The sequence below is a fragment of the Ilyonectria robusta genome (assembly GCF_021365365.1).
Source record: "Ilyonectria robusta strain PMI_751 chromosome Unknown BGZ61scaffold_2, whole genome shotgun sequence".
Taxonomy (NCBI): domain Eukaryota; kingdom Fungi; phylum Ascomycota; class Sordariomycetes; order Hypocreales; family Nectriaceae; genus Ilyonectria; species Ilyonectria robusta.
In genome coordinates this window covers 1353860-1367318 of record NW_025764436.1, presented here as the reverse complement: position 1 = coordinate 1367318, position 13459 = coordinate 1353860, and the positions used below count along the sequence as shown (strand labels likewise).

The window sequence follows — 13459 nt, the reverse complement described above, 5'->3', positions numbered from 1 at the left end:
CTCCTGAATTAATTTATATCCCCTGCGTATCACCGTCCAAGGAAGGAAATGCCTTGCATGATTCTCATTGGCTATTCAATGTAGAGTGCCCATGTCTTTGCACCTTTGTACTCGTACACTAGGAAGACATTCAATATCTAACTTTGCCCTTCCTCCCAAGATAAAAGCACCTGTTAAAATTACAGAGATTGAAGTCACGACAACCCCGTACCGTCCTAGAATGCGAGTCGCATAAAGCTTTGGGTATTGCTGTGTGTCCACAAAAACTCCTGAGCGATGAGGGGCAGCCTCAGTCGGCTCCAACTTGAAGAGCTCCGGTTTGTGCCCTCATCTGGGAAATGAGTTACCAAATTAGTAAACATCCGTCGTCCCCTGAAGATCCACCGGTGAACCGGAAAAGTTCAAGGCTTGTTGCCGTTGTGTGGTAGCATGTCGGCTGATCGGTCCGACTGCCGTGACGTCCTACTTACCCAGCCAATCAACGAAACCCATTCTGAGCGCTTCCTTAAAGTGGTGGTGTAAGCCTAGAATATTCATACCCCGGATGAACCCCCTGGTACAAATTCTCCAGCTTTGGGGCGCTTTCGCGGGGAACACTCGGGTTCACCCTGGGCAGAGTGAGATCAACCCAGCATACACCGTTCAATAGTTTCTGCCAACTCATCTTGTACCATGGCATTCCATAGTTTTGGGTTGGTGGCTGTGCCAATAGGTGTACTCTGATGTGTGGTTGGGGTTGTTGAGATGTCACCATTGACGAAGGCTCAGGTGGAGTCCATGCACATAGAAGTCGGTATTATCGTTTTCTGCACGATTTTTTCCTGGATTCGGACATCAGGTTCCGAGAAATGTTCGCCTCCGTACTTCTGCTTCCTTGATGATCTCAGCCGCAAGGTTCAAACTTGGTGCCAATACGGCATATCGTTCGATTTCCAGCACAACTTCGTTGATGATTTGGTCTAGCGCCTCGCGGTGAGGCACCAGTGTGAGCAAGATGGCGAGTAAAGATGGCGACATGGTCGCGCCCATGATGAGCAAGGTCTGAGAGACCACAGAGAGAGCACCTTGCCAAATATATGGCATATGACCTGCATGGCTAGAGAACAATTAGCGTCAAGAACCAAAGATTTCTTCGAAAGAGGGCTTACTGCTCAACAATGTGTTCCAACTGTCGTATGGATGCCTCGAGGCATTTGTGGCAGCAATCTCGTACCGCAGGATCCAGTACCGCCTGCTCATTGTCCAATACTGCCAAGATGTAGGGCCGATATATAATGGTACGGCAGGCGAAGAATCGTAGTCGAAGGACTGTTTGTATCGGGTCCTGAATAACAGTTCGCGTGAAAGGGAACTGGAGTGGCAAGGGCAGACTTTCGTACCACTGGGTAAGTTGATAGTCAAGCTCCGCAACCACAGGCTCCAAGCTGGTGGTGGAAGCCATGGAGTCCTTGGAATATATGAGCTGGCTGACCCTGTTCAGGAGCCGACGTAGCGCAATCTCAGCAAGAAAATACCAGAGCTCATCTCGGCCAACCTGTTCCGCCTCCTCTCCTTCGAATCCTCCAGGCAGGCCAACATTCTCCTCGAACTGGACCACCCCCGAGTGTGGCAGATCTAATTCCGCGAGTAGGTCGCTTTCGAAAAGTAAGGCATTCCAGTAAATACGCTCCACCAGTTCTCTTTGATGGCTGGGAATTCGGCTTGGAGTCATAAGGAGGAGTTGGAGCTTGGTGCTTGTGGTACAGAGAAGGTTCCACGCCTCCATTGGCCGGACCAGATAAAAATGATATGCAGCAGCGAGAAGATGGCACTGCGCCGCCACAACGCTGTTTGCTGTCATCATTCCTGGGAGGAGTGACCATGCAGCCGTGAAGTACTGTAGACCTGGTGGGTCATCCTGAGGAACGATTCGTGAGATGCTGCCATGCAAACTGGCTTGACCGAGAGCCAGAACAAGCAGCACAATGCAGCTCTCAGGACCTTCTCGAAAGCCGTTTGAAAGAGCTGTCCGGTATTGACTACGCCATGTATACGGATTGACGCAAGCGTACCAAACATTGACCCTTTCGAAATACGCCTCAATATAGGCCTGGGTGTTGGACAAGTCCACGCAAGGCGTTTTCGTCAACGAATGAAGGGGTTCTCGGGCCATCTCAAGCTGCAGGAGGATTTGAGGATCATATGGTCGCGAAACGAGGTCTCTGATGAGCGGCCACTGCAACAGGTGCATTGCGGCGTTCGTGTGGACCTTGGGCATCGTGGAGATGTTGGTACCGGTAGGCTGGGCAGACCACGTCCCGAATCCACCGTTTGGTATGGGAACAAAACCGCTGGCATTAGTACCGAGGAGTACATTTTCGCCGCTGAGCCCGGTGCCATTGCTCATCGATGGGGAATCTTGAGTCAAGTTGAGGCCGTTTCCTTGAGCATTAACCATGCTCATCTGCAACAAACTTTCGATGTGGCTAAGGCGCTCAAGAATTAGCTTGTCGCCGGCATCCAACTTGATACCTGGTTCTCGATAGATGCACTCAGCGCCCAGTTCAGTGCACAGCTTGCATTTTGGCTTCGTTCCATCGCACCGGGACTTTCTCGATCGGCAAACCTCGCACTATAATAATGATTAGCCGGTCGCGATACTGAAAGCTATCCAAACTTCCGCAACATACAGCGATGGTGGCTCTGCGACGTGGGTAATCAACCCCCGCGTCAGTATTCCTCCTCTTCAGTGGGTTTGAGCCCTCGTCGCTCGAGACCCTTTGCCCATTGGCCATGTTGTCGGGCCTGTTGTCAGAGGACTGTGAGAGATGCCGGGATTTTGGAGCAGCGCTGAGCATGCCCTCTCTGCTGAAGCTGGACGTTCGATGGGTCCTAAGATTGAGGGGAGACTTGATGCCGACGTCGTTTGACATCCCTGCTAGCGACGCAGATGATATGTCGATGCTAAAGCTGTCACGAGTGGGAAGCGGATACTGCCTGGTGGAAGCGCCCGAGGCTGAGTGAGGAGATTCACCCGTTGAGGATGGGGACATGGCGTGAGGTTGTGGTCGAAGCCAGATATTGCAGGAGATGAGTACAGACGATGAGTCGCAGTCTGATCTGACAGACAGCGCTGTGGCGTAAGGCGGTAATATGTAGATGGCTTCGCTAGAAGCCGAACTTAAATGTGTAGGCAGTCCCGAAGAAAGGAATGTCAGCGAGGCGACATGTCGGGTACGAGGTGGCGGGGGAGAAGCTTCAGGTGACGAGAATCAACCAGTGGGATTGAAGCTTGGGGGGTGAGACGACAAATCGGACGTAATGATGGGAGGCGACTGAGGTTGTCTTGGCTAGATGAGAGATGAGAGCCGACTGTGGACGAGTGAGAGATGCTGGAGTTTGACAGGAAGATGGAGCACTTCAACAGTTCGTCACCAAAGACCAGAAGTTGGGGAAAGGTTCACTTCTCACGAGCAGAATGGATGAGCTATGGTTATGTATGGGGGACAACAGGGACAAGGGTCTCTGGAGGGCTCCTGGAGGGCTCTGAGTCGACTTGTCGGGAGCGAACCCCAGACCCTAGGCTGGCCCGGCGGTGGAGGTGGGGAGTGGGAGGTGGAGACGGGGGCGGACGGCGGATGTGCTTGGGGATGATGGGAACTTCTGGAGAAATGGGCCGGCCCTTGGCCACCCAGAGTCGGCGGCGGGGCATCCAAATTGGACCTAGTTGTGATGCACCCGGATTAGACGAGCTCAAGGTGCCAAGCCCCAGGCCAGACCCAAGGAAGGGGAGAGACATGGCATGACAACCGAGGGCCGACTCTCCTTGTCGACAGCGGTTTCTGGTGGTGGTGGTGTCGAGTCCGCCACAGAGGGATCGAGATGTTGAGCACGGCCGCGTGTCTTGGAGGATCGAGCCGTTACTGAGACGCAGTCTGATGTACGAGGTAGCGTGCTGAGGTAGCGTTGAGGCATCTTGGGTTGCGAGCCCGTTCCCCCGGAAGCCGCTGCACGCTCGAGGCACCATGTAGCCGTGGCGCGCATGCTGGCAGTCCGACAGCCTGACAGCCTGCCTGGCGACACCCATTGCGCGGAAAAGGTCAGGCAAGTACTTTGTCAACTGTACGGAGCATCCATCCTCAGCTTCCCCCAAGCACACTCGGCCGAGCATGGGGCGGCGGGGTGACGCCAATACGGTGGAGGAGGGTGGCCGCATAGCATGGACCGGCCGACCCCCCCTCACAATTGCAAGCACGCCATTTGTGGATGAAGGTCTTTCCGTCCGATCTTCGACGAGGCTCATCGTTGCAGGCATCCAGGTTGCTCTAGTATGAGATTTGGCGTCCCGGTTTGCGGGTGGGAGTCGTCTAGGATGCAATGGACTTGCATCGGAAAAGCGTTTGTCATGAGGTTCAAGGATGGATCAAGGTTGGGTCAAGGATGGCTCTGTTCGGCTGTGGAGGAAGCACAGAGAGTTACCGTATGTCGTGTCAAATTAGTACTGTATTCTTATAGGCGCGCCCCGCTCTGAATTTACCCGCCAGGCGCCAAATCCCCCTGCTGTCAGCCTTAGTGCGTCCCCGCGATACAGTGCGGAGAAATATTTCTCTCTAGGTAATCTAATTTTCACCCTCAACACCTCTATAACATTCAACGTACTCTGCATACGGTCCTACCGCCTTGCTATCTATTTAAATATTGGAGAGAAGGGAAAACATGACACTTCTATTCTGAGATTCTACTGTAAACCAACCGATCCCCATACAAATCCAGGTTTGTCCTTTTGCCGGTCCCTGTAAAGCTCACTCTACCAAGTCCATTTTAATTGATCGAACCCACGGGCCACATGTCACCTTGAGTTAAACCCTCGCTACTTTTCCCTCTCTCCCCAACACGAGACCTGCCTACCTGGCACATGGCTACCAAGTCCCACCAAAGGAGCCTCTTCCTTAGGCCAGGGACCATGGGATCGCTGGTGGAGGATGCGGATCCCATCCGGGAACTGGCACACTCTAGTCATGGGGTCCGTCTATCGTCCCAGGTGTCGGTATCGTGATACTGCTCGCGCTTTCAGTGGGCACTTCAATGCCTCATGGTGAGGGCAACCGGCGTCCTTGCGAGTTGCGATGACAAGCTATATTCGCTGCCTCTGCACACTGGGTGTTGTGTCCATTAGGAGCTGGGTGCTGCCAGAATTCAACATCAGCTCACATCACCTATCGACACCTTCTGAACTCGCTGACGGAGCCTCGCTCTCACATAAGTATCCGGCACTCACCAGACTGTACCTCGTGCGTACCCGCCACCGTAGAAGTAGCATGTCAACGGCCCGAATAGGAGAACCACGCTGCCGGAGCGTAGCAGCTCTGTCCAATCCACGCCGGAGAATGCAGCCAATCTGCTGGTGCGCGACGCCTGAGGAGACAGTCTAGCACATCTTGAGGCGCCGGGTCCAGTGGAAGAGGCTTGTCGGGCTGCGGGGAACCTAGGGTGTGCCACACCGTCCCCGGCTCATTAACTTTACCCTGCAAGCCTGGTACCGACGTAACTGGGCCAGTGCGGTAATCTGCGGCCTGAGACGACGCCTCCGCTGGCGAATCCATAGCGTAGTGCTGAGATCATATCATAAGCCTGGATTTTTAAATCTTTTTTAAAAAAAAAATTTGAAATAAGACGCCATGATGAGGCGTCCTTCAGGATCTAGTGAATAATAGGGGCGCAGCTATGATCGGACCGACCTGCGTCTGGCTGGTAGATGGAGGGTAACATTCTCACATTGGGGGCGTGGCTTGCCATGATGTCAGCTTCCATGCTCTTTCCATTGTGACGGTCCCTGTGACCCTTCTCACAAGGCCATCCTTCTTGATCAAATGGGATATATTTGTTTACCTTCGATTATAGTATGCACTTGGACTTCGTCGACAGATCCAGATACATCGCGCAGCTGAGAGTCGACCATGGCGACCCTGACATGATACGCAGGTACTGACGTTATGTGAGACACGCCCCATGCATCACAGAAACTATGGTAGAAGGATTTTGCCTATATTGAGTAATAGAAGTGTACCCGGCCCTATGTTGAGCTTCAAGCAATAGCGACGGCATATATAGAACTAGAACGTGGCACCCGCATCGAAAGGCTTCCAGCCCTGTCGGATCAGAGACCCGATCTTCCGAACTTGGGTACCAGAAGACGTAGCTACGCTTGTCGCGTCTAATGGATTATGTGATTTCCTCTGCTATAACTTAAATTCTCGTACGAGCTCATGCACGTTGTTGGAAATGAGATCTGCCCAATTTCTCTCATTTGGGTGTTCTTAAGGAGGGAGTGTGGGCATGTGCAGAGTCTTCATAGACCTTGGTCATCACTCTAGATTTTTCATGATGACTTACGGTAACCAGTTTCATGGAACTGGTCCGTATATCGTCTCCCTATTTGTACAAAGAATGCAACTTCGCAAACCCATTCATTTACTCATTGAAAATAACTGCCGTTACCTCTCCTTCAATACTAGCATGCGCCACAAAGTTTCCCAACTCTCCCGTTTCAGCATCCCTCTCTATTATGACCACCCGGCCATCACTCTGAAGCCCCACTGCAACCAGTGTCCCGGCCTTGTTAATGGAGAACTGGCGCGGGAATAGTCCTCCGCACGGTGCTTCTTGGACTAGGTCGAGGTGGCCCGTTTGAGGGTCGATGGCGAAGTTGATGAGCGGGTCAGATGCAACAGCAGTGCTGTTGTCGGGGTCGAAGTTGGGAATCTCAAGCGTGCTCTCATTGCGTGATGAGAGAATGAGAAAGTTGGAGTCAGGCTTTACGCTCATGTTAGCAGACTTCTTCCTCACCCGTCAAGCACGAAAGAGGTTTCTTACCGAGATGATGATCTCAGACGCGGCGCCGCCGGTCGGCATACGATTCCCTTTTCCATGTATCCCACTTGTCCAGACCTCTTCAAAGGCGATGGACTCATCATCGTATGTCACTTCGTACCCGACGACGGTGTTACCAAGCTCCGTCACCAGGTACATAAAAGTTTTCTCCCCCCGATCCGCGAAGGCCAAATGCCTGGGCCCACTGCCGGGGGCCACGAAGAGCGGGCCGCGTTCCGTGAGGTCAAGATCACCGTCACGGATGGCGTATACGCGGATGAGGTCGGCGCCCAGGTCCGGCACGAGAATAAACTGGCCCGTGGGATCTACGACAGCAGCGTGGGGATGTGGTGCCTCTTGACGGGACGGGTCCGGTCCAGGTTGGGCCATCTTGAACAGCCGAGTCTGAACTGATCTGATGGCAGATGGGTCGTCAACGTCCCAGGTGGACAGAGCTGAGCCGCCGCTGGAAAGAGATTGCGTTAGCAAGTGAGTATAACAGCCTCAGATGAGATATCTGGAGGCACAGTGGAAGATGGAAGCATACTAATGGGCGAGGGCGAGTCCATTCCTGTCTTTGCCGTACACGGCCGCACTTACGGGTCCAAAGACAGTCCGCACCCTGTCTAGTCGGACCAAGCTTCCATCTTCGATGACCGAAAATGAAGATAGAGACCCTTCACTCCCAGTAGTCAAACCCTCATCGGTACAGTACAAAATAGAATTGGCGTGGTCAAGCGTGAGCCATGAGGGGCTTCCGGCGCATCCATCTGTGGAGGCAACGGGTTCAAGGTCCACGGACTTGGCGACACCGCTCTCGGTCAGTTTAAATGTCGTAACGGTCCCGCCGTACGAGGCAACATAAAGGAAGGCAGCCGATGCGAGGCCATCGGCGAAAGTAAAGGGTGCCGCTGGCTCCAGGCCGTGGCTGAGGTCGGCGGAGTGGCCGTGGTCGTACCTGTGGTAGGCGCAGTGGACGAGAAGAGCGAGAACGGGCAAAGAGAGGAGCAGCACGGGGAGGAGCACCCGGGAATTGTTAGCCCGATATGACGCCCCGTGTGCAATGGCCGGCCGAGGAAGAGATCCCATTGTGTTGAACGAGCTGGAAGTTGTAGGAAGACGAGGTTCTCGAATGTCGAGAGTTACCTGTCGATGTTACGACGACATTTCCCGAATAGGTAATTGAAAGACGGGTCCCGCATACGCGTAACGGGCGACGAAACGAAGGGGTTTTTCCCGGTCGATGGAAGCTAATAAATGTGGAGAAGCGGAGAGCAGCACCCAGGGGCGGCGGTTAGTTGAAAGTCCAGAGAGCTGGCAGCAGGAGGAGAAGTGAAGGGATGAAGGAGAGGATGGAACGAAAGGGTGGAAGAAAAGGATGGGAAGATAAAAGGGAAAGAAGTGAATCGGCATGAAATCCTTCTCGTGGGAGCAGATGTTGGGCGGGTCTCAGGATTCAGTTAACCAACTCGTGGTGTCATCCTTCGAGGACTGGATCAGCACCAACAACAATGGCCAAGCGCTTAGGTCGCGGGGTGTCTTGGCCCGGCCCTGGTCGCTCTATTTCTACCCGCATGAGGCTGCTTACGGCAACATCGCCATGCAACCCTGCAATATCAGGTCGCATGTAGATGGACAGAGACGCCATGCAGACACGGTTTCTGGCTCGGATAGAGGATGCGCTTTTGCTGCTGCACGCCGAGAACTTTTTTTACTCGTGGAGATCCATGCAAGGAGACTTATATCATAGCCCCGAATTGCACGAGCGCAATCCTCATTGAAACACAAATGGCTTTTAAACTCGTGCCATACGACGATGTACCTGTACCTGCTCCAGGTTCGGCCCCACGCCATCCTTCAGCTAAACGATGGCGGCGTCGTCGATGGATGAGCTAATATTAGATAGACGACAACCGAAGGATTATGGCCAAAACCTTCGCCCTCAGCTTGCTTAACCGTCGACAAATCAGCGAGGGCGGGTATGCTACAGAATTTGATAGGATTACATGTGTAAGTCATCATCGGTGCGTAGCGCAATTTAAAAAGCAACAATAGATCGACGCACATTATACTTTGTTACATTCCATGATTTTATCCTGTCAGCGAGAGGCGAAACGTAGCCGAAACACCCGACGGTCTAGAACCGAGCAACAGAATCAGGAATCGAGCACTGATCTCTCCAGGAACAAAGCTCAAGTCTCAGAGCCACCTGCTGCCTCTCCACCTCTGCCCATCCTCTAGTCTGGGGTATCAACGCTTTTCCAGCATGTCCTGAGTCCTAGCCAGCTAATCGCCGCGATTGACCTCTAGCGGCTAGAATTCGTGGAGAAAATTTTAATGAACCTTGCATACTATATCAATATTCAAGTATAACTCCAAACCCAATTTTGAAATCGACTACATGCCAGGGGACAGTAATTACACTTTCTCTGCAGTGAAATCCTGGATCGCTGGTGTAGTAGTTCCTCTTGATCGAGACATGCTGTAAGGGGCCTATAGAGTGCGTTTGTTAGCTCAGAGATGGGATGAGCCAACAAACAGGCGACTTACCAAGACCTCCTTTGCGTTGCAGACTCTCCAAGCCAATTTCCTCACGTTTCCATCCGCCGCCACAACGGGGGGTGCGAATTCAATACCGAACATCTCACGGATAGCGTAGACAATCCTCTTGGCGTACTTACTGTGCCGCTCAACGTGACCCCCGAAAGGCTCCTCTGGTTTGTTGGGCGCAATATCAGGATCGCGATCGAGGCAGTTCTGAACAATAGGGAGAAGAGCCGCCTCGACAGCTTGCTCATACAATCCTTTTGAATCAACATCCACGTCCTCTTCATCAAACTTTGCGATTTGAATCGCAAATGGTTCCGAAATCGCCATGGTCGTGTGATTACCATCGTGATGGTATCGGAATTCAAACATGCCTTGAGTCCACCAAAGTTTGTCTCCCTCAAAGACGACTTCGCCTTCGACCAGATCGGCACCCGATGATTCGGATTCGGGCACAGGGCGCTCAAGAATGGAGATGCTTGTATCGGCTGTCAACGCGTCGTATAGTCCAGGGTTTGTTGGCGACCAGCGTCCAAGCGAGGGAACTTCGGTTGTTTCCCGAGAACGGTTGTCTGTGACCATGTACAAACCAATCCAGTCCTTCTTACTGTGGTTGGCAGGGGCCCTCCACTGAACCTTGAGAGGCGCACCGTACTCGTAGGTCATCGTCTTGATAGGCTTTGGGAACCTGCCATTCAAGCTTTCCTTTCCAGTAGCCCTCTCATCTCCAGATAAATCAAGTGACGGTTTACCATGGACAATCAGAGAGTACTGCTTGGGATCTCGTCCTTCCAGATCCGGGGCGATCCGGGTGATTGTGAGTCGCGCAGGAGCCATATTGAATAGCGCCGAAGTATCGCGGACAATTGTCTTCACACCAGCGGCAAACTTTGGCCGGGCCATGTCAAGGAAGTCGTCAACAAAGTGGGACGTTTCATCAATAACCTTGTCCATGCTCTCCTGCCATACCTTGACGGGAGGGGGCAGCGAGCGTTTGATGAACTTGGTGAGACCAGCCTCACCACGTAGGCCTCGGCCGTAGATCTTTTGCATGTGTGGCTGCTCAACGTAGGAAATGAAACCGACGGTCAAAATCTGTGTCACGAGGGCCATCAGGAAGATGGATCGACTCCAGGTGATAAGAGCAGCGCCCCACACACCCGCGGTACCGAATACTCTCTCGGGGTTGTTCAAAAACCGGTAAATGGACTTGTACGTCAACTTGGCTTGGTGGTCAAAGAAGAAGTCGCCGCAAAACCAGCCGAACTCGCCAAGAGACTCGTAGATGCTGAATGCGGTCCATAACTGCAAAGCCACCAGGCCAGCACCGAGAACGTGCTTAAGCATGACCAGTCCATATGCCCAGTCTTCCGGAGGAGAATACATCTTCCAACACGCAGCAATTAAGGAGGTATTGGTCATAACCACAGTGATGTGGTACAAGCCCTTCCACTGACGCCAAGCCTCACCTGCACTCTCACCATACTTGAGGAAGTGGCGGGTCCACATCTTAGTCTTTGACTGCTGGTCCAGGATGAAGCCGAGACCGAGATGATACCACGCACGCCAAAGCAATGCATGGATCACGAAAACACCTTGCCAGAGCGGGGTCGAGGGAGCCACGAAGGTGAGGGCCGCTACGTACAGGGGCAATGCAATAACTGTAAAGTCCGGGACTCGGAATAAGTCGATGTTGCTTATTCCGACAAGGTTATGGACCGGGGCCGGAGAGTCCTTGAGGGACGGAGTGAGGGTCTGCTGGTCGAAAGATCCTTCAGCAAGCACAGCACGATCACTTTGGCTGTCGGAGGCAGTCCTCTTTCGTGGGGAAGGAGGGTTGTAGATCTTTTCAATGTGAGGGTTCTCGACAATCACAAGGAAGGCGAACTGGGCCAGGTGGGCGAGAACTGAGATGAAAAGGACCTCATAGCTGGCAGCCATCATGGAGATGCCGTAGTAGCCGGCATAACCGATGGAATACATCGGGTGAGGAGCCATCTCGAAAACACCATCGAAGGTCAAGTCTTGGTCGATAAGGTAGAAGAAGTCTCCCCAGTACCAGGCGAAGTCCTTGACGACTCGGTGGGCATCGAGCTTCACCCAGAGATTGAAGCCGATCAGAGCAATGCCGATAGCCCAACGGGCGATCCCAAGCAGGGGATTCTCTCCCTCGGGAGTGTGTCCACATACAATCGCGAAGAGGCAATAGGACACGAAATCACACATCAAGATCAAGTCAACAACCCTTCGGAAAACCAACCAAGTGTTGTACTCAATGGGGGCCTTTTCGAATTCGTAATCCTCGGGGATCTTGGCTTCGAGCTCGCCTTTGAGGAAGCTGTACAGCCATGGTCTCGGGTTCTTGCCAGTCGTCGGGTTCTCAAAGAGCTTCCAGCGCTGCGCCCAGGTGATGAGGCGATGGTGCCGAGACTGGATCTGCAGAAGAATGCCAATGCCGATGTTGTACGAAGCGCGCCAGAACAGGAAGACGAGGGCAAAGACGGTGCGCTTCCAACCAGCCGGAAGCGAGTAGGCGGCGAGGATGTGGAGAGCCAGAATTGCGAGGACCAAGGCGTCGGACAAATTCTTGGGCTGTCGTGGATCGAGAAGTTGTGAGACCATGTCATGAGTAGTGGGGACAATGAAGACTGGTTTTGACATGTGAAAGTCAGCCAAAAGGGCCTCTGGGGTACATCGTTACTGGGACAAACAAACCTGTGCCGTCTGGTGTGCGTCCATACGTCTTCTGGACTTTCTCCTTCGGGACATCAGCATCGGGCGACTCTTCGCTTTGCCCTGGTTCTGGGCCAGAGGAATCCTTCTCGTTGGACGAGTCGCCCCTAGATTGCCGAACCCGAAGGCCAGGGCCACTGGGTGGCAGATCGGCGGAGGAGCTCATGACAGTTGACGGTGACAGTGCTCAGCAGACAAAAAGGTGTCAGACAGGCAATGAAGAAAAGAAAGGTGGGAAAAGAGGTGCCGAATTAGGAGACCCAAAAGAGGGCATCCACGTGCTTAATGTTAAGTAAGGCAAGGTACGAGAGAAGGCGGAAGAGCTCGACGGAAGTAACGGGCAGCGAGCGTACAGCGGGTAGCGAGCAATTGTTGGGACGCTTTGTGCGCTGCTTAAACGACGTCAGGGCTCCGCAGGCCTGCAGTCTGAAAGAAAAGAAGCCAGCGTTACCAGGAGCCAGGGATTGATCCCAGTGGGCGGTTTAACCAGGGAGCCGCGCTGGGCCTCGAATCAATTGGCTCGTTGTGGCCGGTTGCGTGGTTGATCGCAGCTCGTGTAATGAGCCTCCAATGACGTGCGGCTGAGGCTTACGCTGTTGAAGCTCTAGCCCGGAGTATTTTCTGACAGGCGTAACGGGACAGATGGAAAGGGTGTAGGAGGGATGGAAAAGTCGAAGATCAAATGCAGTGTCTGTGTTTGTGGCAGCATCCATGAAGCCAGCGCAACCCATAGCGTCGTGGAAATGGCGGGGAGGTAACACTTTGCATGTGCCATGTGCCATGTGCCTCCCGTCTGCAAACTCAAGTCACAGCCAGCGGGCAAGGGATGGAAGGCACCTTCCCCTCCAGAGCTCCAGCACGGACCCGCACTTGGGCCACTGGCTAAAGTCCCACTGGAGCACCGCACCACAGGGGCGCCCAGCCTTACCCAAAACCGTGGGGAGCACTGCCGTAGCTGGCCACCGAGCCCACTAGCAACCTCCACTACCAAAGCAGCGGTGCCCCGGAACGAGACGCTTTCAATTGCTCGCATTCCACCGCTCCACTGAGTCGCGTGCCCGATTGATGTCACAATCACCAGTTGCTTCACCCAGCAGTCATAGGAACTCCCTCTCATCTGCCACTTCTTTATTTCTATGTAACGTCCACTACGGTCCATGTCTCGCTCTATCCGCAAACAAAAATCGCCGATTCTACCCGCTGGTTTACACAGTTACAGAACGGCCTGCAGCTGGTCATGGCCCAAGCTCAAGGCGCTCTTCCGATAGACACCCAGAGAGCTACTCCACACTCGGAGCTCAGTGGGGCCCGTCTTCACGATGGAGCCTCT

General features: G+C 53.4%; 4 protein-coding genes across 4 annotated transcripts; all 4 read right to left on the bottom strand.

Annotated features, from left to right (window-relative positions):
* Positions 1-834: 834 nt before the first annotated feature.
* Positions 835-3032, bottom strand: BGZ61DRAFT_340140 (uncharacterized protein; the record flags this gene model as incomplete). The annotated part of the gene is made up of 3 exons (XM_046239282.1): positions 835-1096; positions 1149-2611; positions 2670-3032. The coding sequence occupies 3 exons, from the start codon at positions 3030-3032 to the stop codon at positions 835-837; spliced, it is 2088 nt and encodes a 695-aa protein (XP_046110608.1).
* Positions 3033-3472: 440 nt separating this feature from the next.
* On the bottom strand, positions 3473-4282 carry BGZ61DRAFT_472208 (uncharacterized protein; the record flags this gene model as incomplete). The annotated part of the gene is made up of 1 exon (XM_046248307.1): positions 3473-4282. The coding sequence occupies one exon, from the start codon at positions 4280-4282 to the stop codon at positions 3473-3475; it is 810 nt and encodes a 269-aa protein (XP_046110607.1).
* A 1977-nt stretch (positions 4283-6259) lies between these two features.
* On the bottom strand, positions 6260-8347 carry BGZ61DRAFT_440982 (Lactonase, 7-bladed beta-propeller-domain-containing protein). The gene is made up of 4 exons (XM_046244542.1): positions 8054-8347; positions 7397-7995; positions 6853-7315; positions 6260-6792 (listed from the first exon to the last, which is right to left on the bottom strand). Exons 2-4 carry the CDS (start codon positions 7936-7938, stop codon positions 6451-6453), a joined length of 1347 nt encoding a protein of 448 aa, XP_046110606.1. The 5' UTR covers positions 7939-7995; positions 8054-8347; the 3' UTR covers positions 6260-6450.
* A 792-nt stretch (positions 8348-9139) lies between these two features.
* BGZ61DRAFT_86276 (phospholipid methyltransferase-domain-containing protein) lies at positions 9140-12453 on the bottom strand. Its single transcript, XM_046257158.1, has 2 exons — positions 12112-12453; positions 9140-12044 (listed from the first exon to the last, which is right to left on the bottom strand). The coding sequence occupies exons 1-2, from the start codon at positions 12293-12295 to the stop codon at positions 9364-9366; spliced, it is 2865 nt and encodes a 954-aa protein (XP_046110605.1). The 5' UTR covers positions 12296-12453; the 3' UTR covers positions 9140-9363.
* Positions 12454-13459: the final 1006 nt, after the last annotated feature.